Source organism: Gymnogyps californianus, chromosome 21, assembly GCF_018139145.2.
Source record: "Gymnogyps californianus isolate 813 chromosome 21, ASM1813914v2, whole genome shotgun sequence".
Taxonomy (NCBI): Eukaryota; Metazoa; Chordata; class Aves; order Accipitriformes; family Cathartidae; genus Gymnogyps; species Gymnogyps californianus.
The window spans coordinates 7,965,080-7,990,158 of NC_059491.1; the positions used below are offsets into that span (position 1 = coordinate 7,965,080).

Sequence of the window (25,079 nt, forward strand, 5' to 3'; positions counted from 1 at the left end):
AACTTGCCCCCAAAAAAGTGGTTTTAGCCCCATAATAGCTCCCCGTGGGGTTGCACAGGGCTAAGCGATGCCCGGGGCAGGGGACTGGTTTCAGTTCCTGGTGCCGGTTCCTGCTGGGTGAGAGAGGGAGAGAAAGAGAGGCCGGGGCCGGCTGCAAAGGGAAAAGGAAATTTTTTTGTTGGGAAAGGTGTAAAATGATTTGCATGAGGATGGGGGCTCTGCCTCCACGCCGTGCCGGGGCGAAGAGCCGGTCTCCCCAGCGGGAGGTGGTTTTTTGGTGGATATAGGGAATTTAGGGGGGGGATTATTAGCTGCAAACCTGGGATAAGGGACTGTAAGACCCTTTAGCAGTGGGACGGGGTCTCAAAGCCCCAAAGCAGCCTCTTTGCCAGCTGACTCGCATGCACCACGCTCTCGAAGACACCCCGTGTTGTCCCCATCCCATAAAACCACCGTTCCCGTAACAAACCATGGGCTTAAAAAAAAAAAAAAAGGTTTCAAATGGTATTTTTCAACCCAAAAGATGGGGAAGAGCTGCGCCCTCAGTGTTAATGCAGCTTTATTGGCGAAACCCTTTATTTTGATGCATCTTCTGATGCACCCAATGCACCTTCACCCTCCGGTTGCAGGAGCCGAGCCCGTCCCCGGATGCTTCAGGGCACCACGTGCCACCATTTGAAGGCGAAGGGCTTACGGCGGACGTTGGTGCCGCAGTGGACGTCGCCGGAGAGGACGTGGTAGGAGTAGTAGTCATCGATGAAGGTGCAGGTGAGGCCCAGGGGCTCCAGCAGCGCCCGCACCCGCTCCTCCAGGCAGCACTGCCCACCCACCCGTGGTCCGAAGGGTTTGGGGATGCCCAGGTGCCTGCCCAGCACCAACATGTTCACCTGCAGCCGGATTGAAAAAATCAGTGTTTTCCACCCCAAAAGATGTGTTTGCATCAGGCGTGGATGGAAAAAGAGGGGTCGGAGGGGAGGAGGTGCTGGAGGTCTCACCATGTCCGGGAAGAGGGCATCCGCGCGGGAGCCCTTCAGGATGAAGAGCTGGGGGATGTCGATGATGTCCTGCTCGCTCAGGCCCAGCTCTTGCTTCAGGAGGTCACGGTTCCAGTCGATGCAGCGCTGCGCAGAGGGGGGACCTGGAATTGCCACCCCTGGCCATCCCTGCCCCCCCAAATCCCATGCACAGACCCCTGTGTGCCCCATTGCATCCTCCCTGGATCCTCACCCGCTCTCCTGCATCCCATCCCATCCCGTCCCACCCTACCCTCTGAGCAACCTCCTGAAACCATCTCCCCAACCCAAGCAACCTCTTTCCTTCAGTTTTGACACCTCTGCAGTCATCTCCCAGCGGGACAACGGGCTGGGGTGACCCAGCACCCAAGGGTGTCTGGCTCCTTCATGGGTGCTCTTGCCTGCCTGCCTTCACACTGCGCCGTGCAATTCATGCCACGGTTTCTTGCTTTTCCCCAGGATGTCTAAAAATGTTCCCCGCGCCCAGAAATCACCCAGCAGCACCGTGCAAGCGAGGAGAGCAAATCCACGGCTGCAAAGACCTACCTGCACGTGCTTGTTGTCGTTCTTCAATGACTCGTCCGCCAGGATCTTGTCGATGCTTCTCCTCTCGGTGCCCTTCAGCCCTGCGTGGGGACAGGAGCAGAGCGATAAGGGACACCGGTAAGGGATGCCAGTGGTCCCCGCCACGCCGTAGGGATGCCCTCACCCACTCCCTTACCGACAAGCTGCGTGGCTTCGCCGTGGCCCTGCCTCTGCTTCTCCTTGAAGAGCTTGTAGCAAGCGTTGGGGCTGGCCAAGAGGAGCCGGAAACCCTGCGGGAGAGAGCCTGGGGGTCACGCTTTGCTGTTGGTGGGATATTTTATCCCACCGTCCTACTGAGAGACACCACGCTGATCCCAATACGAGCCCCAGGCATCGCAGGGTGCATGGGATGCCACCCAGGGACTCGCCGTTTTCCAGGAAGCCACCCCAAAAGAAGGTGCCTTAGCCAGCCCCCATGGGGAGGACGAGCAATTGCAAAAAGGCCTTTTTCTTTTTTTTTTTTTCTTTGCATTTGCAGAAGACGCCCCGTGCAGGAGCAGGGATGGCTCCGGGGACCGGTACCTTCCTATCATAAGCGGGGACGAAGGTGAGGAATTCATCCACGTGGCCCACGCTCAGCCACTCCGAGTAAATCTCCACCGGCGCCTGCACTTTCTGGGCGTAAAGAAAATCCCTGACCACCTTGGACATCCGCCGGCCGGAGGCCCTGGGGAGCAGAGGGAGGAGAAAAAAAGCGGGTGGCCATCGCACCCCTCCCCAAGATTTACCCCATCCTTCCCCCGAACATCGTGCCAAGGGGAGAAGACGCATCTGCACATCCCATTTTTATGGAAACACCGGGAAGAGGCCGGAAATAGTCCGAGCAATATGTATCTATATTTTACATATTACTATATCTAGATATTATATATTAATATATCTGAGATGTTAATATAGATATATTATACCTTAATATCTCTATTATATATTAATATATACCTATATTATATATTAATATATACCTAGGCCATATATATCTATAGACAACTGTGCATTACATCCCCCGTTCTGCTTGGGCACCTTTGGGTTTAATTTCCCCCGTCCTTGTGAATCTTAAATCACTCCTTACGCGGCGCTTTGCACGGGGGTGAAGTTTTCTTAGACAGACAGCAGCAGGCTGGGAAAACATTAATTAAACTTCTGGTAATAAGGGATAATTACGGTCCCGGCAAGGCTGGGAAAATGCCATTTACCCACCGCCGTAAACCGAAGCAAGCCCCCCCGGCTTGCAGCGGGGCTGGGGTCAGAGCATCCCGCTTGTTATCCCAGATCAAACCCCATTTGGCTTCGTCCCCGTTGTTATTTCTCCAGGAAAATAACCTCCTTTGTGGAGGATTTTGCAGGGCGCTGTTGTTCCCGCAGGGCTGCCTAGCACTGCCTGCCCAGAGCAAAACAATTTCCAGTTATTCAGGATTTTACCCTTTCCTGGATTCCCCTGCTTTTCCTTTTAATAGGGTGGGGGGGGGGAAATAGCCTGGATGCTTACGGCATTGTAGGGTCGGAGCAAAAGCACCAGCAGTTTGGGAGGGAGTAAAAATCGGAGCGGTGGCAGGCTTTTGTAAGGGACGAAGGAATAACGATGCGGTTTGCACATCAAATCTGGGATTTGATGGGAACTGGCCCCAAATTCCCATTTTGATGGGAACCAGCCCCAAAATTCTGCTCCGAAGGGTGCAACCCTTTCTCATGCAAGGGTTTTCATGCGCTGCCTCGCATCCCGGAGGGAAGGCTCGAGTCCCCCCTGGCCCCCGCATCTCACCAAGGCAGGGGGCTGCCGATCAGGATCCGGCCCAGAGGATACTCCTTCCCTCGCACCGTCACCGGCGGGCTGACATCCAGGTTGCCGAAGGAGTCGAGGCTGGAGATGGCTTTCCCGGGGGGCTCACGGGTCACGTAGCCGAAATCGGGGCCCTGGGGAAGAGGGGAGCGGTGACGGGGACCCCCCAGACAGGGGATTTGGGGGGAAGAAAGGGAGATTGACAACGCAATGACGCACCAGGATCTTTTTAAAAGCAAAATCTTTCAAGCCTCTGTTTCTGGGCGAGTCGAAGACGACGGGGAAGGTCTTGTGCGGTGCTTCCACGTAGCCGAACTCCAGCTCGTCCTGTTGCGGGGAGAAAAAGAAGAGGAGGAGGAGGAGGGGGAGGAAGAAGAGGAGGAGGAGGAGGAGGAAGAAGGCTCCTGGCAGGGTGATAGCTATCTTGGCGAGGCATGTGGTGAGGGTGGAGCAGGAAACGGGGCAAACGTGGCAAAGCCCAGCTGTTGTCCTTAACCCCAAGGGAGGCAGCTGCCTTGCTCTCCCGAGGGGTGACACTCCACCCGGCACCGTGGCGCCCGGCACGAGTCACCCCTGGGGAAGCAACACGTGGCCACAACAGGCAGGGAAGCGGGGCAGGGATGGCAGGGCTTGGGCACGCTGCAGGAAGCACGTGGCACGTCCAGCTGGCACACACCCAGTCCTCCTGGCAATGCACTGTAGGGTCCCTCTTGCAACTGGGATCCTCTTGCAATGCCCCCATGAGGTCCCTCTTGCAATGTCCCACGGGGCCCCTTTTGCAACGGGGTCCCTCTTGCAGTGGAGACCCTCTTGCAATGGGGTCTCTCTTACAATGGGGTCCCCTTTTGCAACAGGATCCCTCTTGCAATGCCCCCATTAGGTCCCTCTTGCAGTGGGATCCCTCTTGCGATGTCCCATGGGGTCCCACTTGCAACGCGCCCACTGGGTCCCTGGACAACATCCCTGTCTGTGCTGGTTGCCATCACCAGCAGCATCTCCCCGTGCTTTAGTTCACAGTTGCCTGGTTCACCTCTTATCTAGGTGCTTCCCTGAGCAATGCAGCTGATCCCTCCCAGGGGTGCCAGCAACGGGGGTGACACCCTACGCGCCCCAGGAACCTGTAAGGGACCAGGAGAGCCGCATATTACAAGCGTCGACTGATGACCTGGATCCAGCGGTCACTGCGGGTTTCCACCTCTGAGCAGATGGTCAGCTTGCAGTTGGCTTTCTTCAGCAGGACCTGGAGCCCTTCCAGAAAGACTTCGTTGGAGTCGGAGCCTCGCTGGATGCTGGAGGGAGAGGAAGGAGCGAATGCTGCAAGGGGGGGGATCACGAGAAGCTCCCCCCAACCCCGACTGTGCAGCCCATTCCTCATTCCTAAATCTGCTGGGTAATAGTCCTGCATGAGGTTAGACGCTGGAGAGGGTCCTCCAGCCTTTCTCCTTGGGGTTGCAATGACTGCAGCAGTGCCAGCGGGCTCCCCACCCAAATATTGCCTCCAATATAGCATGCATAAAGCCTGGCTCGCCCTATAGCTGCTACAGAGCAAAGAAGGGTTGAAAACTCCTTGGAGAGTCCTCCAAGGCAGGAGAGCGATGGGTTGACGTCCCTCCTACCTGCAGACAAAAACCTCCATAGGCTGCTGGGTGTTGGGCGTCATTATCCAGGGCGCCACGCGGAAAACCACTGTGTCCGTGAAAATCGGGGTACCCGGCGAATTCTGCGAGGGGTGAAAACACCGGGGAGCGGCGGTTGAAAACCTCAACGTTGAGGGACTTTGCAGGGGATGGGGCAAACCCCACGTACCTTATGGGGGACCTCCAGCAAGCTGGCGCTGAAGGAAACCAACCCGGAGAAACCCACGTCGGGGAAAGCCAACCCTTCAACATAGAAGGTGTTTTCTCCACCACCGACATGGTCCAGCACGTAGGAGAGCTTGTCCGGCCCCAACACGGGTTTGTAGTGGGGGTGTGAGTCACTCCCTGGAGAAACACCGAAATACCCAACCCAAGACGGGGTGACCAACCTGTCCACCAGGCTGGAAGGAGGCACCAGCGAGGAGGTGGCTGATGCCAGCGTGGTTTGCAGAGGAGCAGGTGTGCCTCCTCTTCTCTAGGGAACGCACTTGATCTTCCTCGTACAAAGAGGACTCTATACCCTCAGGTCCAACCCTTTCAAGGTGCATGGCTCGAGTTAAGGATCTAATGATATACTTGGGTTCCCTGACCTGATTTTCGGCGGGGAGCTGCTGGGGATCCAGCTGCTGGGGTGTTCAAAGGCAAAACGCGCTGCCCGACGAGATGGGCTGCTTTGGCGGCTGGGTCATCACCCGCGCCGAAAAGGTGCCGGGAGCCACGTGGGGGTTATCCGCCCCGTGGGAATGTCAAAATTTCAGCAACCCCGCTGAGAAAAGCCTTTTTTTAATCCTTTTTCCCTTGATTTTTCCCATATAACCCGTCTTCGACAACAGCAGAGGAGCTTTGGGGATAAATGAGCATTTCCAGCAACTGGAGGTGCCCAGCCCTTAGCCACGGTGAACAAAAAAATTAGGATTCACCCACCTCGGGGTCACGCATGGAAGGAAGAAATACTCACAGATAGCATGGAAAACCCGCACTTTATCCGCATCCGACTCGGGGACGTGCAGGACCACCTGGTACTCGGCAAAGATAGCGCTGGGACCTTGAGTTCGCAGCAGCATGACGGACATGTCCTGAAGGTCTATGGGGGGCCGGGGGGGGGAAGATGGAGAGAGGGGACATGGAGAGAGGGGATGGAGGTGTTGCAAGTGGGAAACACCTCAGTGAGACCTTTTGGGTCTCCTCGCGCTGCAGATGACACCTTACCTGCAGTGGTCCGTATGTCCACTTGACCACTGTCCATCCCCCCTGCGCCAGGGCTGTCCCGGTCGCAGTTGACTAGCAGCACAGCGCCTTGCCCATCCGGACCCCACGTCCACTTGGCCTGGAGGAGAAGCACCGAAACGGGCTGGGAGCAAGATTTCCCCCATCCCAGCCTCCTCCCAGACCGGGGAAAACCCCACCACCACGGCCACGCTTGGAGGACAACCCACAACATGCAGTCAAGGCTGGTAGGGAGACGGCAGCGATGCTTTCAAGCCACTAAATTTCCTAACCTCAGCTTCTAAGCAGGGCCAGCAAAGACTATTTCAAACAGATCTTATCTTCTAACAAGCCAGAAAGTATCTGCCAGGCCTCATCTGGACAACACTACGCCGTTTCTAGAAATGCATCTCATCTTGATGTACAATTTGTGCTGCTGATCAGACTGCAGCTAATTACCCGTGTGTAAGTGCTTGGGCATATGCAGATTTGTTGCCAAAGGGGTAAATCTCTTGCTGTTTGGAAAACTTGCAGCTGACTCATTTAGTGGCATGTTTCAAGTCCAAAAAGGGAGAAAAGAAAGAAAAGAAAAGAAAGCGGAGTATTTTCTCCTCTATGATCCTTGGGGCTGCACTGGAGAGGCAGGAGATTTTTGGCACGGAATAAGAAAACAAAGTCTTTTCTTCCTCAATTAGTAGGTTGAGAATTTGCCATGTTATTTTCTCTAATTCAGACACCAGCGACACCACCCAAGTCCCTCTCCCGCCTGGAGATTTTCAGGGAAGAGACTGCAAACAGCTGCACCCTGCGTTGACCGTCCGTACCTTGCCTTCTCATTACCTTGTCCTTCCCTTTGCTCTTCACTCTGCCATTACGGTTCAAGTCCACGTCCAGGGATACATCTGAAACATCAAGAGAGAAAAGGATGCCACCTGGCAGGGGAACGAGCTCCCGGTGGCATTTTGGGCTTGTCCTCAGCATGAGTCAACCCAACACCAACCCCACCTTCATGCCCCAAAGCTGCTCCAGACCCAACGTCTCCAACAAAATGCCAATGGAAAAGCCAACCCGATGGCTTTTTCATGGCTTTCCCCCTTCGGACTCCAGCTATCTTCTCCCGTCTTGGTTCCCCCAGCAGGGACGTACTCAATTCATGGCATATTTTGTGTTTTCACCAATTTCATATCGATTGTAGCGTTTTTCATGAAGCCGAAACACAGTGGAGGCATGAAAGTGTTTTCACCATGGGTGAGTGGACACTTAAATAATTACTAGGCTTGATGTAACATTTGAGAAGGACTTTCCCTCACAGAGCTCTTCTTGGCCCAAATCTCTGCCTCTGCTGCAATAAAGCGGAGGTTTACCCACGACCTCATCTAAACCCTACCTAAATCTGTATTAAGCCTATCTTAATACAGAAACTCCTCCAAATGGGATATATGGCGCGTGGAAAACACAGGCACTGAGGCAGAGATTTACCAGCAACCTCATCTAAACCCTACCTAAATCTGTATTAAGCCTATCTTAATACAGAAACTCCTCCAAATGGGATATATGGCATGTGGAAAACACAGGCACTGAAGTAGAGATTGTCCTTCTCCTTGATGCAGAGAGGAGGACATGGAGAAGCTGGAAATGAAGCTTTAAATCTAAGCAAGCAAAGAGCATTTGTAAGGCAAAAGCCCTGCAGACAGCGGTGCCCCAGATGGCTCCAGCAGAGCCCATCAGTCATGGGACGTGGAAAAGCGTCAGCCTCTTCGGGTGCAATTTTGGGAGGCATATGCATGACTTAAGGACATAGGTCTGACTGTCATGCGAACGCTTTAGAAAATCCCAAATTTAGGGTAATTAATCCATCCAAGGGGAAGGTCTGCATGCAGACTGGTTGTCTAGACTCCCTTTGTAGTCAGCAGAGGAAAATAGGCATTTCAAGGGAATGATTCATCTCATCCTAAACTTCTAAAATAGGTCAGACAACTACATTTTGGTGCCTATTCCTCTCCACTAGCTGCAACGGAGGTCGAGGAGGGGGACGCCGGCCAAAGTTGGGTGAGATGGTCTCCTTTGGATCCTCTTCCGCCAACGCAATGGTCTTGGCAAGCAGAGGAGGATGCTTGGTGTGTGCGTTGGGTGGGGACACGGCCCAACCTGTGTCTTTTTTGCACCATATAAGGCAGCATAATAACATTTTAATTATTTCCCTCTTGCTTGTCAGCATCAGTCAACACCCAAACCTTCATTGCACGTCACAGATGGGCAGCCCGCGCCCCCCACTTAACTCCCATCCCATGAACCCAACTAGATCTTGGCATCAGAAAGGGTTGGCCGGGTTTGAACGAGCATTGCTGTAATACCTACCTACGCAGGTGAGGTACAACCAAGCCACCGAAAGCTCATTGCCTTCCTGTCCGTAGTACGAAATCTTAACCTGTGAAGACATCACCAGATCATGACACAAGTCCTGTGTCCCGTCATGCTGAGTAGGTCTTTCCACTCATTGGGTTGACCAACGAATGCTATACAACAAGCTCTTGGAGGGTTCATCCAAGCCATTCTCCATTAATCATAGTTCAGCCGAAGCATTTCTGCCTGCCTCAGCACAAAAACAGGCATGGAAAAAGCCAAGGTTGGAGTATTTTTGCTGCCTCGCATGCAATTTCTGACACCAGCTATTGCAACCGTTGCTATCTCATCTTTAGGGCACAAAATACGATCTCCTTCTCTTTCTTAGTTTCATTTTTCGTACGCAGTAATTACACAATTCTGTTTAAGTTTGAGTTTTCTCCATGAAAAGAAGTCTGACGTCAGCACTACTTAGAAATTCTCAAGCCTGCCCATAATCCTCCCTTCTTTCCTAAGAAGTTTGACTTATTTTTCCAGTTTCGGTGCATAAAAAGCAACTAACCTTATTGTCATTGACAGTCCTGCTGGTGACATCAATGGTCACTATAACCTCTATATCAGGATCCAGGGGCCATCTGGAGTTAATCATGGGTTTTGTCATCGGGCTGTGGATGACGTGGACCGTAACCGCGGAGGTGGCATGGACATCAAATGACGTGGCACCTTTGGGGGTAGATCTGAAACAGAGAGCAGCATTGAGTTATAGACCAAGTTGTCCCTCCTGTTCTCCTCTGTGGAGCCAAATACTTGAACCTGGAATTAAAATCCAGCCTTAACTGGGTGGAAAGGACTCTGAAACCATCTTCGGGTGACGAAACGCGTCGTCTGAATTTTATATGTATTATCTCTGTGGCGGTGTTGAGCAAGCAGAGCTCCCACTGGAGCTTCAGCACGTCCGTCCGTGGTTAAGCCTAGACTGTGAATCGCTGAAGTTTGGGCATCCAACCTCCCTCCACAACAGCAAGAAAACCCCCAAAATTTCAGCATCCCAGAACAAAACCCCAACAAAGAGCCAGGACAATTTTTGACGTCAACCATCCGGGGAGATGGTTATCACGGGACCATACCCTGACCCGAGAGATGCCCGAACTGGAGTGGAGCCTGAATCCGAGCATGGAGAACCCGCACCCCACCTGTATGACATCCCTCGCCTTTGAAGTGCTGCCTAACTGCTCATTACAGCCCCAGCACCTCCATCCCAGGAGCACGAGTGCTCCAACCTGTCTGCCATCAGGAGCCAATCTCCCCGGCCGCACGTGAAAAGAGCTAGGGTGGTAAATTTTAACAGTGAGACCAAAAAAAAAAAACCCCAAACACAGAAGAGATTTATTCCTGGTGTTGCTCTTGGCATTGCATCCCTGGTGCCTGCAGCAGCTTGTAAGGGGAGATTAAAGCATCATTTCGCTTGTCACCCCTCGTGTTTAACATCGTGCAACATCGTAAATCCACTTGCACACTGTTGCACGCCATGACTTCTCAAATTTGGGTCTATTTGCCCTGATTTTACAGCCCTCACACCTCAGCATCGCCACCGGATTCCCACCGTGCTCCATTTTCTGCCCCCAAAACAGCCCAAACCACAGTCAAATCTTGACACATCCATCACCAAGTTCCCCCCAGCCAGTGCTCTCCAGGAACAAAATGATCCCATTTTTTCAGTTGAAAGAGCATCCGCTGTCTGCTTTTTTGGACAAAAGCTCAAATTTGCTACCGAGGAGCCAAGTCAGCCCATTCTTGCGGATCGGGCTCCGTGTCTAAATGGGACTGAGCTTGCTTTGAGTCCAAATCCAGGGGGAAAAAAAAAAAATTGCAAATAATAGGTTTTCTATATTCCCATCTGGCCGAGAGGAAAAATAATACTTTTTTAGGGCAGCTAAAGCTCAATCCGAAGCCCTTCGGGGGGACGACGGCACGTCCTGGCCTGGCTCCAACACATAACCCCAATAATTGCCCCGGATGCGATGCCGACTGGCTTGTCCTGCAGTCTATATCATTATAAATGTGATTTATTAAATAATGACAATGTAACAGCAGGGTAAATACAGCCTCATATCTGGCCAATAAAGCAACCCTCATATTTAATGCTGGAAAAATCTCTTTTTGTGAAATCACCCGTGCAAACCCGCTGGTGGATTTTTTCTGCCTGAGCCATACATTTTATTCTTTACCTCATTTTAGCTCCAGCCAAGTTGCTCGTCTTGAATTGCTCTTGCCTAATGTTTTCACAGCCAGAAATAGATCCCGCTTAGCTGGGGTGTGCATGGGCTTTGCCTGCAAATCGTCATGGCTCGGCTACGCTTCGACGCCTCGCATTTGCCAGAGCCGACATCCCTCCTTTGGGTGCGGATCCCTGTGGAACATCGTCCCCTAAACCAAACCCAGCGGGATGCGTCCCCCGTGCACCAAATAAGCTTGAGAAATCCTTGGATGAACTCATGATGCGGGCTCACAATGAGCTCTGATTTTCCCCCCAGCACCCATTTCTCCTCCAAACAAAGAGCAAAACCACCGTTGGGCTCCCCCAAAATCCATCCGCCCTATGGAAAATGACGGGGATACCCCGATCCCAAGCCTTACCGGCGCATATCGAGGAAGACCTCGGTACCCAACACGCAGACGCCATAGCTGGCGCGGCTGGTGGACATCTGCACGATGTGACGTTGAGGCATGATGTGCCGGGGACAGCGGCCGTGTGTGAAAGAAGCTGCTGCCTGGCTTTGTAGGTAAACCAGCACGACTGGATTAAAAGGCAGGGGAATTTAACTCCTCCTTCCCTCGATGACGGGGTTTAGCTAGGGGACCCTGCCGTCTCCACCTCCGCCACCCAGCAAGCTGCCGCCCCGCTCGGGGAGATGGAGGCGATAAGGCAGCCCCCGGGGGGACAGGCGGCTCCGGGGAGGGGACACGAGGCAAAGGGGCAGGACGGGGTGGATGACACCCAGCCCTGCCCTGGGATGCTCAGCAGCGAGCCCTTTCGGGGCTTATTCTCACCTTTTTCTTCCCTTATAGCTCCATATAAGGACTCCAAAGCTTAATGCATTAAACATTTCAACTCCTCCTGTTGCGCAACGTGGTTGTTTAGGGTTATTACAATACACGGTATCATTAAAATAAAGCATTTTCTTTAAAACGACCCAAATTTTCCATCTAGCCTCTCCGCAGGTGACTCACGGCCTCAGCTACCCCATTAAGGCAATGCCCGAATAAAGCCTAACAAAAAGAAATATTTGTTCAGGTCGGTCCTTCCCATCATAACAACTCCCGAGGAGCGCGACAGGCAGAAACGGGTGCAGGGAAAACTGGTTATTTTGCAGGGAGGGAAGGGGAAAGAAAGAAAAAACAAACAACAACAAAACAACAAGAGGCTTTCAGTGGAAATTAAAAGTTCTCAGTGTTTTGCTTGGACCTTGCGTTTCAGGGGAATTGGGGTTTTTTGGGCAGGCAGCAAAGCTCCCACGGGAAACATCCCCATCGCTGGAAGATGTCATCTACCGGAGATAGCCATCTCTCTGGGCCATCCCAGGAGGCTTCGTCTGCCTGCAAGGAGGGAAACCGAGCGAGATTAATCTTGCTGAAGCTGGGAAGGAGATCGCCGCCACACTCAGGGATGGAGGCAGCAGCTAAGATGGAGGAAAAAAGGCAGCAAGGGGACGGAGAGCGCGCCGACAGCCCCGTTGCCGCAAGGTTCATCCTCATAGCAAGGGGGATACGGGGCGATGTGGTCACGTTAGCGATGCAATGGGCAGGAGAGGGCTGGAGCCAGGAGAAACCCAGTTTTGTGAGCAGCGGGACCTCTTGCAAGCTGAAAAGGTCAAAGCAGGCTCGGCAGAGCTAGAAGGACCGGTCCCCATCACTGCATCAAGCGGCACGTCCTCAGCTGGAGGAGCAGCAACCTGCGCGCACCTTCCCCTGCAAGATCAAACCAGCTGCTTTAAACATCTCCCAGTCAGTCTACATTAAAGGGTTCCTTCCGACTTTAATTGCAGCAGGAAAAAAAAAAAACCAACAGCACCGTGTCTCGTACGCGAGCACAGCTTTAATAAGATCGTGGGAGCCTGCCGGGACAGCCAGGATGCTCGAGTGGAGAATGCTAGCAGCATTTCCAGGCTCTCCAGGACCTCACCTTGCTTGAGATTTTAGATAAAACCCTGTTACTCGAAACCCAGCACAAGCCAAACTCCTGATGTTCATAGACTTGTGAATTTTGTCGGTTCTCGAGCCCTCCTGGGGGAGCACAAACCTTCACGCACCCCTAAAACCCTTTGAGCTGGGGCAAAGCAGAGCCAGCACAGTGGGCGAGGAGCCTGCTGCATCTTCCAAGGAAGAGTCCGGCCACAGCAGCATCTCTACCAAAGTTGGATTTCCCACTCGTGGCTGCTGGTTGCACTGGTTTGGACTGGGCTCGGTGCTGAGCTTGCCGCCTGCTGTGATTTTAGCATCGTATCCTGCTCAGCTGGTTTGAGCCCTGTGCTGGACAGGGAACACACCTTAATCCCCACGGGGTCAGGCTGGTACGGTCTGTAATCTGGAGGGAGGCGGAGGATGGTGGTTTCGGGCTCCCAGCAAGCACGAGGGCTTCAGCAGAGGGTTTGGAAACATGTGCTTCTCCAAACTCACCCCGGATCACACCCATCCAGAAAGGATGGAGACACAGTGCCGAAACCTCATCTTCATTTTGGGTTTGGGGTTTGGTTTTTCTTTCGGCAAGTTTAGTCACGGCACATTTTGAGCCGCCACGGTCACTGCGGATGCTCGCTCAAGCCCAAAACACCTCGTCTTCGTTGGGTGGTACCTACACTCACCTCTTCTTCCTCCTCCACCTGCTATTAGCACTGACATGCCCGTGCACAGGGAGAATGACAATTTTAAGTCATTTGGCCCATTCAGAGCTGAGTGTTTCTTCCTAATAACACCTTGTCCTGAGAAATTGCTATTAAGATCCCTGGTACACGATGGATGGGATCCCGCCTCTCCATCAGATTGAGTGAGCTTGGTCAGCCTTGTTTTTTGGGGCTCACTTCATCTTTTTCCCAATTTCTAGCCATGATGGAGCAAGACCTGACCCCCCCAGTGCTCCCCCAGGAACCCCACTAATAGCTCAGACCCCCTCAGGGTGTTTCTTCTCCCCCATCCTGCACCGTCACTCTGTCAAGGAAAGTCTGATAACCTCCCTAAGCCAATAATTACACCTTATTTATTACTCTGCATGCGTAATTGCAGGTAGGAACTTTTAAGAGCCATGTCAGCCTAATTACTTGCAACAGGGCAAGGCATCGAACCAGTTATCAAGTCCCGCTCAGGTTTGCATGAGGGTTTATTTTCTTTAGGCGCATAGCTGTAACAGCACGGCAGGAGCATCTCAGGCAGGCATCAAGTCCCCTCCTGGGGTCTGCCTTCCCCATCCTGCTTGGAAGCCTGGGAAGAAGGGCAGGAGGCTGGTTTGGACCAGCAAAAAATGCTTTTAAAGCCAGTAAAACCCAAAAGAGGTTGGTCCCCATTCTGGTAAAACATCCACGGCTAGGACTCGTCAGAGCTGGCTTTGCAACTGCGTTCTCCCAAGGTGAGAAAGCACCAAAAATCCCCCTCCATCTTTTGTTCTCCCCAAAATAAAGGCGTCTGCCTGCTGGGAGACTACATACCTGGCAATTCAAGAGCAAAGCACCCCACAAAACTGCTTTTTCCCCCAGGGCTGGAGCCATCCACGTACCCCTGCACTCGCCCTGCCCACGCTCTCCCCCAGCTTTGCTTTAAGTTTGCCGCCCTATAAATATCTCCCTCGCTGGGGCGTGCTGGATGCCTCCCCCAGGGAGAACAATAAAGTCACGGGTGGGCTCAGCTTCACCCAGGCTCCTTCATCCTCGCCAGTGGGTTGGTTTCGCCTCCTCGAAGCTGCCTGCCTCTTCCAAAATAAAGCCAGCGCGGGCAGGAATGGGCAGGAACGGGCAGCGCCTCGTGGCTCGATTGGGATGGGCACCTGTTTGCACCTCCTAAACGTGAAAGGTCAGCTTGAAAGGACTCCGTGGGGGAAACATTTCCCTCCTACTCTTTGCAATAAGGCACGTGCCTGCAGGAAGGGAGCCACAAAACAACCCCAAAACCCCTCAGCAAGCACCCACAGAGCTTAAAACCCTCTTGCACCCACCGGCTCAGTCCTCTTTGGGGAGGAGATGCTGGGCGACGCGCACATGAAAACCCTCAGGAATCAGCTCGCCGGGGTTGTTTGCAAGCTCCAGCGCTGGGATCTGTTCCCAGGTCCTCGAAATTAGGGCAGGCAGAGATCCATCAGCGGCAGGGAAGTTTATTCAGAGCATCTCCTAATCTGGCACATCTGATTTTTAAAAAAAAGCCAGAGAACTCCTCTGACCAGATTGACTATAGCCACGAAACCATGAGCCTTCAGACATCTACATGTGTATATATTTATCTATATATACGTCCTGTGATGGTTTACCATGCCTGATCTCCCACCTGATAGTACAGAGCAGAGCCTGCATCGCAAATAGCACTTTTGCCTCCTGAAAAATCCCGTTCTTGCAGCATAAGCCAAGGTTTATTTAGCAACTCATGGGGGGAGTCGCCCAGGCTTTCGCTGTGATGGGGACAGGCAGGTCCTCGCACTTGTCCCCAGAGCACTGGATGCAGATACGGAGATGATGCCTCAGCCACCTCTCCTTCCTCCCCAAATGAGACACTGCAATGGGTGGGTGCTTTGCCAAAGCCTCTGAAAGAAGGATTTAGTATCTTCCCCGCTGCCGGCATAGCTGCACGGCTCCACGAAGACCTCCAGAGACTTGCAAAGACCCCAAGAAGCTTTGAAAAAACCCCAAGGTTTGCAAAGAGCCCAGAAAGCTTACAAAGACCCTGGATGGCTGGCAAAGAACCTCAAAGGTTTGCAAAGTCTCCGGGAAGCTTGCAAAGACCCCAAGAAGCTTTGAAAGACCCCCAAAGGCTTACAAAGACCAAACCTGGTTTCCAAATACGCCAGGAAACTTGCAAAGACCCCATCCTCCTTCCACACCAATCCCTCAAAGACAGGGGACCTCTGTAGTGGCAGGGAACTGGGTCTGCCAGCCCCTCAGGTGGCCAGGGCCACCTAAAAAATGCCAGGACCACCCAAAAATCCCCAGAGCCACCAGGCTTTCAATCCCATATTTGCTAGTAGGTAACATCTGCTCCTAAGGGTCCACAGGTTTCCTTCTGCCTGGCAAGTGCCAGGGCCTTTTACCCATGCCAGCACCATCACACCAGCTGGACCATAGGGGATGGAGAGATATATATATATATATAGATGTATAAAACAAACCCCGTGACGAGCTAGAAACGCTCCAGCTGATTTTAAAAATCACAAGTGATGTGGTGACCTCGGGGTCTTTCTGTGAGATGGGAGGGATTTGGGGGTCTTTTTGAAGAAAAGAAGGATTTAAATAGCATGTGTTTTCCTCACTGACAACTGACATACTAAATCCTCGGGCGCAGGAATTGGGAAGTGAAAAGGTGAAACAGAAGCTGCTTTTTGCTTGTTTTCTTCCAAACTGATAGGTTTGCACCTCTGTTTCCCCAGCCCACAGGTCCCAGGAAAGCGCAGGGAGGTGAGGCCACCCCAGCCCATGCGATGCCAGCTGCTGGCTCTGCTTTGGGGTAAAAAGAAGGAAAATAAGTCTCGTACAGTGCTGGAGAACAGAGCCCACTTGTGCAAACATGATGCAGTTTTGGGGTTTTTTTTTTTCCTCTTTTTAAATTATTTCTCTTTCTGGTTCCTCTTTCACCAGTGTTTCTTGCTACTGGTGATTTAAACAGACAAGAGTTAACCAGATAAATCATGATGCTTCTTAGAAGAAAGAACGTTTTCCAGCTGCCAGCAGGTCAACTCTGGGTCAGGGTATCTAAACCGGGGGTCATTTAACCCAAGCCCCCGGCACGTTTTGCACAGCAGCAGTGCCACCCTGACCACGATGCTCTACGAAAGGCACAGTCTGGGAGCAAAGTGGTTTATATTTTCTTATATTCTGCAGGCAGAACATCTATGGCTTTTAACAAAATCTCCCCATTGCCACAAATCTCATTTTTGCATGTACAGAAAAACAGCAAAACTGCCTCTTTTTTTTGTGTATGTTCCCAAGTATTTGCTCAGCAACACAAAGTCCTCGCTCACATGTGCTCAGGTCATGGCAAAAAAAAAAAAAAAAACCAAACCAACCAGGATCTACTTCAGATGGGAAACTGGATTTGAGCTTATTTCCTACGCCCCAGCCACAGAGGGAAGAGAGCACTAAAAAAGAAAAGCCCGAAAGGGATATAAATAGGGAACATCAACCTGAATGTTTCTGTTCCTTGCTAATTGCTTGTGGCTTCCAAAATCTGGGGCAGAAGTTTGGTTTTTAAAATTAATATTTAGCTTGATGTTAATAAATAATGCAAATGCCTGCGTAGGCAGCAATTGCTCCCAATGTGCTCTGCTGCGGTGCGGGGTGGCAAGCAACGGGTTCGTCGTGCAAAACCACCTCCGATTTCCCCTCATCAGCAACTGGCTCCCCAGCTTCCCTTTGAAAATAAGCAGGGGAAAAGAAAAAGAAAAAAAAAAGTCCTGCTCTAGCCTAAGGGCTGGGAAATTGTATTTCTTCCTCCCCAGAGCAGCCAGAGCTTTTCCCTAGAGAGCAAAAAAGAGCGGATACCCCACAGATGCAAATGCCAGCCGAAACCCAAAGTGCTGCAAAATCGCCTCTATGTTGGGTTGCTCATCTCCGTTTGGGGTCGGGGAGATGCTGGAGGGACACGGAGTTTGGGACAGCTGGGGGAGCTCCTTGCATAGGGCTGGGAGCCGGCCGGGCTTCGGGCCAGCTGCCCTCCCTCTCCATCCCTTCCCTCCCCTCGGAGATCATTTTCACAGGGCTTTAGAGGGTCCAATCCAACCGCCTCCTCCCTTCGGACTGGGGTGGGGGCTGCAAATTTGTCATCCCAAACTTTGCAAGCTCCAAAAGCCGATTGATTTGCTCCCAGGCCAGTCAAGGAGGAGGAGGAGGCGTGCTGGGGAAGAAGGAGAAGCAGCTGGGTGCTGCCAGGGGGACTCAGTGCCACCCGGAGCGGGTGGGGAAGGGTGCGTGTGCCCATCGTCAGGGCATCCGGGCTGCTGCGTGGGGAGATGCCAGGGGATCGCACGCTCCGGCTGCAGCATGGGAACCGCATCGAGGCCCTGTGCGTGCTGGGCACCCACATCTCCGCTGATGTCTACGGGTGAGTGGGACGTACTAACACTCCCTCTCCTCCTCCATCTCTGCACCTCCATCTTTCTCCTCACCTTTACCCCCTGTTTGTCCTTCTGCAAATCCCCCCCTCCTCGTTTTTCCTTCTTCTCCCCCAAAACCCACAGCCCTGACACTGATTTAATGCAATTCATGAGCAAAACCCTCCCTGGGCTTTGCAAATCTGCACAAGTCCCAGGAAAGCTTCGAGCATCCACATTTGCATGCTATGGTATTTACCCCAGGTCTGCGATGGGTTTGATCCGTTTGCGGTCAACAGATCCAGCGTCACCTCGGAAAGCCGCTGGAGAGCAGAGGGATGAGCAGGAGCCGCGGGGATGGACTGCAAAGGAGGGGATGCAGCTGGGAGAGGGGAGGAAAACGAGATCTAGTGACCAAGCAGTGTCTTGGGAAAGCATGCAAACCCCCACAACACCAACCCTGCTCCCCTAAAACAAACTGAACACTGTACTTCAAGCTAATTATTCCCCCAAAGGAAAAAGTTTAAAAGCTCATTTCATGCTTAATTCTGGTCTTTGCTGCTTTTGCAAATCTCACCCTAGATATTCAAGCCAAGCAGCACAGTTACAACTCATCTGCAGGTCAAATCTCCTCCCGGTGGGATTCCCAAAACCCAGAAACAAGGAAACCAAACCAGTTTTTCCATGCATAATTAAATGTAATTTAACAGTTTAAGAAACACCCGGGCAGCAGCAGCAAACAAACGCTCAGATTTCCTCTCCCCCCTCCTCATGAGCACAGGTTTGGCGGGGCTGTCGGCATCCAGAAACCCAATAAATGATGCTGTAACGGTGATACGGCGTGAGCTCTCGGGTGTCGGCAGCACGCATGCTCAAAGGGAACCTGCACCTCAGGAACTGCAAGCAGCCCAAAAATAATAACCCTGGAAAGACAGGGAAATTAGGGAAAAGGAGCCAGGAGAGGGGAAGGCGATGCATGGAACAGCTGGGGAAGAGCAAGGGCACATCGGACTGGGAGCGGTGCAACACCAGCTGCTTCGGGGTTGGAAAAAATCACCCCGAAAATTAGAGTTTCCCATGGTAAAGTCTCTCAGCTGGGTCGCCACGCCATTACAATGAGCTGTTAAATACCAGGTTTGCCTCAGTTGGAAAATAAACATGGTTTTCTCCATTGAAGTGCTAATCCGAGTTCAGTTCCAGCAGTGCTGAGTGCTTTGGCTGTGATTATTATAGATTGTAATCTGCACCGATGGCTACAAAATAGACTCATTTTGCTAAAATAGCATGTTCTGCCCTAAAAAAAAAAAAAAAAAGACACTTCAAGCATTCCCAGGCAGGGAGGAAAGGGCAGAAAGGTGCCAGCGGTGAGCGTGGAGACGCCAGTGTGCCCAGTCTTGGCTGTGTTTGGGCAGTCAAATTAATTGCAGTGAGAACCGGGTGGTTTTGGTGCAAATCTCTAAAAATACGGAGTGTTTTTGGCAGGGCGGCCCCGGCCGGGGCTGTCTCCTTCAGCGTGAAGCACACGGAGGGGGTGAGCGTGGAGGTGGCACACCAGGGCCAAGAGGAGGTTGAGTCAGCCCCCAGCAGCAGGATGCAGTGGCCGCTGGACGAGGGGACAGTCCTGAGGTTCAGCATGAGCCGGGCCAGCACAGAGGTCAACGATAACAAGGTAAGAAGTGGGGTGCTGGGGTGTGGGACCTCCACAGAGGGAAAGCATCCTTCCCCAACCAGGGGTTTGGGGGTTTGCAGGTAACTGTCAGCTTTTACGCAGAGGGAGGACAGCCCATCAACCAAGCCGGGGTCTTCCTCACCGGCATTGGTGAGTACGAAGGCTTCTGCAATGCAGCAATCCATCTTCACCCCCTCGGTCCCTTGGATTAGGGTGCTGTGATGTGGGGGCAGAGACAGACCCAAGTTTGCCGGGTCCAGGGGACTTACTGCACCCACCTAACCTTGCCGTACCCTGGGATGATGGTGGGGTCTGTCCATCCAGGGATCTCTCTGGACGTTGATGCAGATCGGGATGGTGTGGTGGAAAAGAACAACCCCAACAAGGTAATTCAGCCTCCTCTGCTACACAGAAAGTTCACGGGCCTGCAAGAGCCTGAGCTTGCTAAGCCCCAGTGGGGTGTTTTAGGCAAGCTGGACCTGGGGTCCCGAGGGACACGGGGCCATCCTGCTCGTCAGCTGCGACAAGGAGAGCCCCTTCACTCCGACATCAGACTGCGACGATGAAAGGGTATTCAGCAAAGAAGGTAACGCAGCTTCAAAAAAAAAATCATATAAAGCAAAAAATGCTCCATTATTCCCCGTCTTTAACCTTTCTGGAGATGAAATTTTGCTTGGGAACTTACTGCCCGTGAGCTGCTCTCCACCAGGCTGCTGAGTAAGCTTCCCACATGGGAATTTTTTTTTAATGCCATGCAAACTAATTGCGGTCAAGCAGGGGCACAAAGCACGGCCAGAAAAATAGCAGAGGTGCCACTGACAGCAGAGCTTGGCCCAGGGATGCTTCGCGCAGGTGAAAGGAGCTCAGGGCAAGGCATGCAGCCAGCAGCCAGGAATACACCCACCTGTTCCTGGAAAACTAAAACCACATGGAGCTGGTGCCCATCAGCTTTTTGAGGCCAGGGACCGGCTGTGCCAGGGCTGGGGGGGGCTGGAAAAAAAAAAAAAAAAAGGGCATTTGTTTCAAAGCACAAGCCACAAGCTTTGCTAGAAGGACCGCAGGTTGTTTTTCCAGCTTGCAAAGGCTGGTAGCAAGGGAAGAGCAGATTTCTTGGCATGGGAGATGCAAACCCCAGGAGGGAACATGCAAGCCAGCCAGAGCTGCACGGTGCAATCACCTATCATCCATAATTTTTTTTTTTGTTTGCACCCCAGATTTGCTGGACATGTCTCAGATGGTCTTGAGGACTGAAGGGCCACAGCGCCTGCCCCGGGGTTATGAAATCGTTCTCTATATTCCTGTCTCTGATGCAGACAAAGTTGGGGTCTTTCACATGCAGAGTAAGTCCCTCCTCACCTCTGCCCCTTCCTCCTCATTTGTGGTGCTTTTGAGATCCCTGCAAGCTCTTTTCTTTCCATCTCTGACCTTGTCCTCTCCATGCTCTTCAAATGGCACTTCTGAAGCAAATCATGCCCTCAGCATCCCTTCTCCAAATTTTTCCGGCGTTGAACATTCTCTCTTCTCAATCAATAGGAAAACTTTGGAGATTAACAAGCAGAAGCACAGGGCCATAAAGGCATTTATCCAAGGTCATTCAGCAAAGGGGTAGCAAAAAGCAGCCATGTGTCCTGACACCCAGATGCTTTCTCCACGATGGCAACATGCTCTACAACACATTTTCCCCTCCCTCTTCCTTGTTGTGGGCACAGCAGTTTATTCCCTGGGACCAAAAGCCCTCATCCAGCCTAGAAACATGCCATGAAGCAGCTTGGTCTTGTCCCTCCAGGCAGAGGCAGTTTGTCAGCAGGAGGGCTGCTGGCATTGTCATCCCACAGCAGGTCAGAGGGGGCTGCAAGGGCAGAAACCCCATGAAAACCTCTTCCCAATGACCGCTCCATCCAAGGAAAGGCTCAGACATCTTTTCCTCACCCTTCTTGTGCACAACTGCAAAACTGCAAGCCCCTCAACTCCTGTTTTAAGGTACTTCTGGCCAGATGAAGTCGTATCCACCCACAGAAGCAGAAAAGCTCCAGCACAGAGGGATTGTGGTACCTCCTTGCACACAAGCAAAATAGGCTTGAAACCACCCCTGAAACTTTGGAAATTGCCCACCTTCCCCTTTCTCTTCTTGTAGACCCCTTCTTTGGGCAGCGCTACATCCACGTGCTGGGCCAGAGGAAGCTGTACCACACCGTGCAGTACACCGGTGGGGCCGCTGAGCTAGACTTCTTCGTCGAGGGGCTCCGCTTTCCTGACGACACCTTCTCTGGGCTGGTTTCCATCCATGTCAGCCTCCTGGAGACGCTGGCTGAGGTCTGGGGGCTCCAGGGAAGGGGTGCAGATGGGAGGCTGCAACAGTCCGAGGGGCATGGAGAAAGGGATGGGGATTGAATGGAGAGCAGTCCCCGTTAATTTACTCCAAAAATGACCTCAGGGTAGGGTTATTTTGGGGGGAATAGTGGTAAATAGGGTGTGGAAAGTCCCCGATTTCTGCTTGCCTCCCCCAGGGTATCCCCCATACACCAGTCTTCACAGACACAGTAGTGTTCAGGGTAGCACCGTGGATCATGACCCCCAACACTTTGGCACCGGTGAACGTCTTCGTCTGCAGGTAAAGGCCAAGGGATGATGCCTTCCCAGCCAAATCAGCATCAGCCCCACAGTCTCCCTGGAGGTCACCAAGACAGGCCAGGGAGGTGATGGGCAGAGGGAAAGGCAGCTGCCTGCAGGGGATATCCATCCTCCAGCAGCCCTTCATCCCCTTCCCTCCTCCCATCCACTTTCCTAGCATGAAGGACAACTACCTCTTCATCAAGGAGATAAAAAACCTGGTGAACAAGGCCGGCTGTGAGCTGAAGGCTTGCTTCGGCTACATCAACCGCGGGGACCGCTGGATGCAGGTAGGTGGGCACCTGAGAGGGGGCAAAGCTTTTCCTCCCTGCTGATGTGCCCCATGCAGGTTTTCCTCCCTTCTTCAGGAGGAGATGGAGTTTGGCTACACCCATGCTCCCCACAAAAGCTTCCCAGTGGTGCTGGACTCCCCTCGAGATGGAGGGCTGGAGCAATTCCCCGTCAAGGAGCTGCTGGTAAGAGCAGGACAGTCGCTTGTATTACCCAAGGAGCAGCTTGAAGGTTTTTATGCTTAAGCTGTTTAACCTTTCCTAAAATCCCACTTGCACTTGGCTCCTTGGAGGTCCTACAATGAATTGCCTGAAAAATAAGAGTTTAACACCTCTGCATGCAACTGCATGGAGCTACTACCCCATCCACTTCCAGCTGGGAGGACACCAACAGCCTCACCCTGCCTCAAACCAAGGATCAGAACCTAAGCCACATCCCAGCCATCTGGAAAACCTTTCATCCAGAAGGTGCTGGATGAGAGGGGAAAGGAGGAGCTCACGCCTCTGGGAGCAAAAGACTCCTGACAAGCTCTGGGACAGGAGTGGATTTCTCCACCCGGAGTATCCCAGCAATGGGCTGGTTTTTCCTTTCCTTCTCTATGCCTGTGAGTATGCAGCAGCTCCCAAGCAGGAGAGGAAAGGAAAGCATAAGGGGGTCAATTTGCTTCCTCGGAAGAGAACAAGATGCAGCCAGCTGCCAAAAACATCCCTGTGGGGCTTCTTTGCCGAGGCAAAGGGCCAGCCGCAGGCAGGGCATGCAAAGAAAGCTGCCTGGGAGAGCAGTGACCCTGGCCAGGGCATTTAGAGAGAGCCCAAAGACAAGCATGGGAAAAAGATGGACTGAACAATCCCTTTGAGATATCACCATGCAGAAAGGGCAGGACATCCCCAAGTAGCCACTAAATCTCTGCCCCACACACCCAGCCAGGCCCTGGCAGCAGCCTCAGCCCTGGTCTTCTCTCCAACAGTAATGGGAGAAGAGGACAGCTCACTTTTTTGCTGCATGTCACTTTGGGGAAGGTTAAGCACTTTCAAAAGCATTGAAATACATCATTTCTCATGCCTGAAATGAGTACATGCAGTCCCAGATTCATCAGGCAGGATGGGAATAGCACGCTGATCCGCTCCTTCACAAATAAGCCGGGCAACCGCTCCTATCTGCCCTCTTTAGGAATTGCTTTGCTTCATATTCAGAGAAGAAATTTCAGCCTTCGGAGCTGCTAACACATTACACTCCAATTTCTGCTTTGAAGCCTCCCCTAATCCCCACTCCTATCTTTCCAATCTCATTTTCCAGCTAGGAATATTTAGCCAAACGCAACACGCACGGGTCCTCCTCTCGCCCCGGCCAAGCCCTAAGCCCCTGGGACCCCACGCCAGGGAAAAAGGAGACGAGAGGGAATTAGCCCCTCAAAATCAATCTGGAACTGATAGGACTTGGATGCGACCCGCAAACCTGGGATGAACCAGTGCCTTGACAGTTGAAACCACACCGGCTCTGTGGTTTATTAAACTGAAATAAGCTGAGAGCAGGTGTTTCATGCTCAGTCCTTCCCGCAGCACCCGGGTGAAGGATCTGACCCCTAGCTGTTCTCCAGATATGCACCCCAAAAATGCACGGGAAGCCTCGGGGAAAGGCAGCAGCAGCAGCTCCCTGCTTCTCCAAACATCTTCAATTAAAAAAAACCCCAACTTCTAGATCATAACCACGCACCCTCAGGTCTCCCCGCTCATTTTTACCAACCTGTATATTTGGTTTACCCCTACGGAAACCCAACACTAATAAGTGATTGGGATTTAATGCAAACCCAACAGATACCTGATCTTGTCCCAGGGGCTGCCGTGAGCTCCAAGCCCATGTTGACTTAAACTGGAGAGCAAGGACAGGTTCAAGGCAGGATTTTTGTCCCAGCGCTGCCATTTTTGCCCCGTTCTTAGCATTGCAATCTCTCCCTCAGGCATTTGACCCTGGCATATCACAACCAAGGGTAAACGACCCCTGCATGCACAACGCTTTAAATCCCAGATATATTAAGTCCTGAAAATCATGGCTTAAATAGGATTTAAGTGAAGTACAGCCCTTCGGGTGGCTCTTATGCCTGCGGTGAATTTACCCTCAGGGACTGAAGTTCATCTAGCTCGACAAGAGCCATCCAGAAACTCAGCTTCAGGGCTACCCCAGCACCTAATTAGCTTAATGTGGACACTTAAACATTGGCGGCGAGATAGCAGAGGAGATCTCTCCCCAGCTCAACATCCCAGCTCTGCCCCTGGCATTTGCCATTTATTACTGAGCTCAGAAGACCCAGAGACCTTTATCCTCTTGCCTTTCCTTTAGCCTCTCCCCATCCATGGACAGGCCTCACTCTTGATATTTTTACCCACTGGAGCAGGTCTGAGCCCAGCAGGAGGGATAAAAGCAAAGGCACAGAGGCAGGAGGGACTCAGGGCAAAGCCCACAGCGATTTCTCTTTCCCCAGGGCCCCGACTTTGGCTACGTGATCAGAGAGCCCCTCTTCGAAGCCATCACCAGTCTCGACTCCTTCGGCAACCTGGAGGTCAGCCCACCTGTGACCGTGGCAGGGAAAGAGTATCCCCTGGGAAGGATCCTCATCGGCAGCAGCTTCCCCACGTAAGAGATGGGAAGATGGGAAACCCATGTGTTTGGG

At 52.4% G+C, this 25,079-nt stretch overlaps 1 protein-coding gene across 1 annotated transcript; it reads right to left on the reverse strand.

Moving 5' to 3' along the window:
- Positions 1-532: 532 nt before the first annotated feature.
- Positions 533-25,079, reverse strand: LOC127024680 (protein-arginine deiminase type-1-like). The gene is made up of 17 exons (XM_050909295.1): positions 24,979-25,079; positions 18,101-18,223; positions 9,124-9,298; positions 8,577-8,646; positions 7,059-7,120; positions 6,222-6,339; positions 5,971-6,096; positions 5,182-5,357; positions 4,992-5,095; positions 4,541-4,664; positions 3,595-3,702; positions 3,358-3,509; positions 2,121-2,265; positions 1,735-1,828; positions 1,560-1,639; positions 996-1,121; positions 533-887 (listed from the first exon to the last, which is right to left on the reverse strand). Exons 1-17 carry the CDS (start codon positions 25,068-25,070, stop codon positions 654-656), a joined length of 2,109 nt encoding a protein of 702 aa, XP_050765252.1. The 5' UTR covers positions 25,071-25,079; the 3' UTR covers positions 533-653.

Excerpts from the sequence above, each read along its gene's own strand:
- LOC127024680 (XM_050909295.1), bottom strand. The coding sequence starts at position 25,070 with ATGGGTTTCCCATCTTCCCATCTCTTACGTGGGGAAGCTGCTGCCGAT. Across the intron at positions 1,640-1,734 it reads CGAAGCCACGCAGCTTGTCG|GGCTGAAGGGCACCGAGAGG; the intron begins GTAAGGGAGTGG and ends GTCCCCACGCAG. Across the intron at positions 1,122-1,559 it reads ACGACAACAAGCACGTGCAG|CGCTGCATCGACTGGAACCG; the intron begins GTAGGTCTTTGC and ends CCCTCTGCGCAG.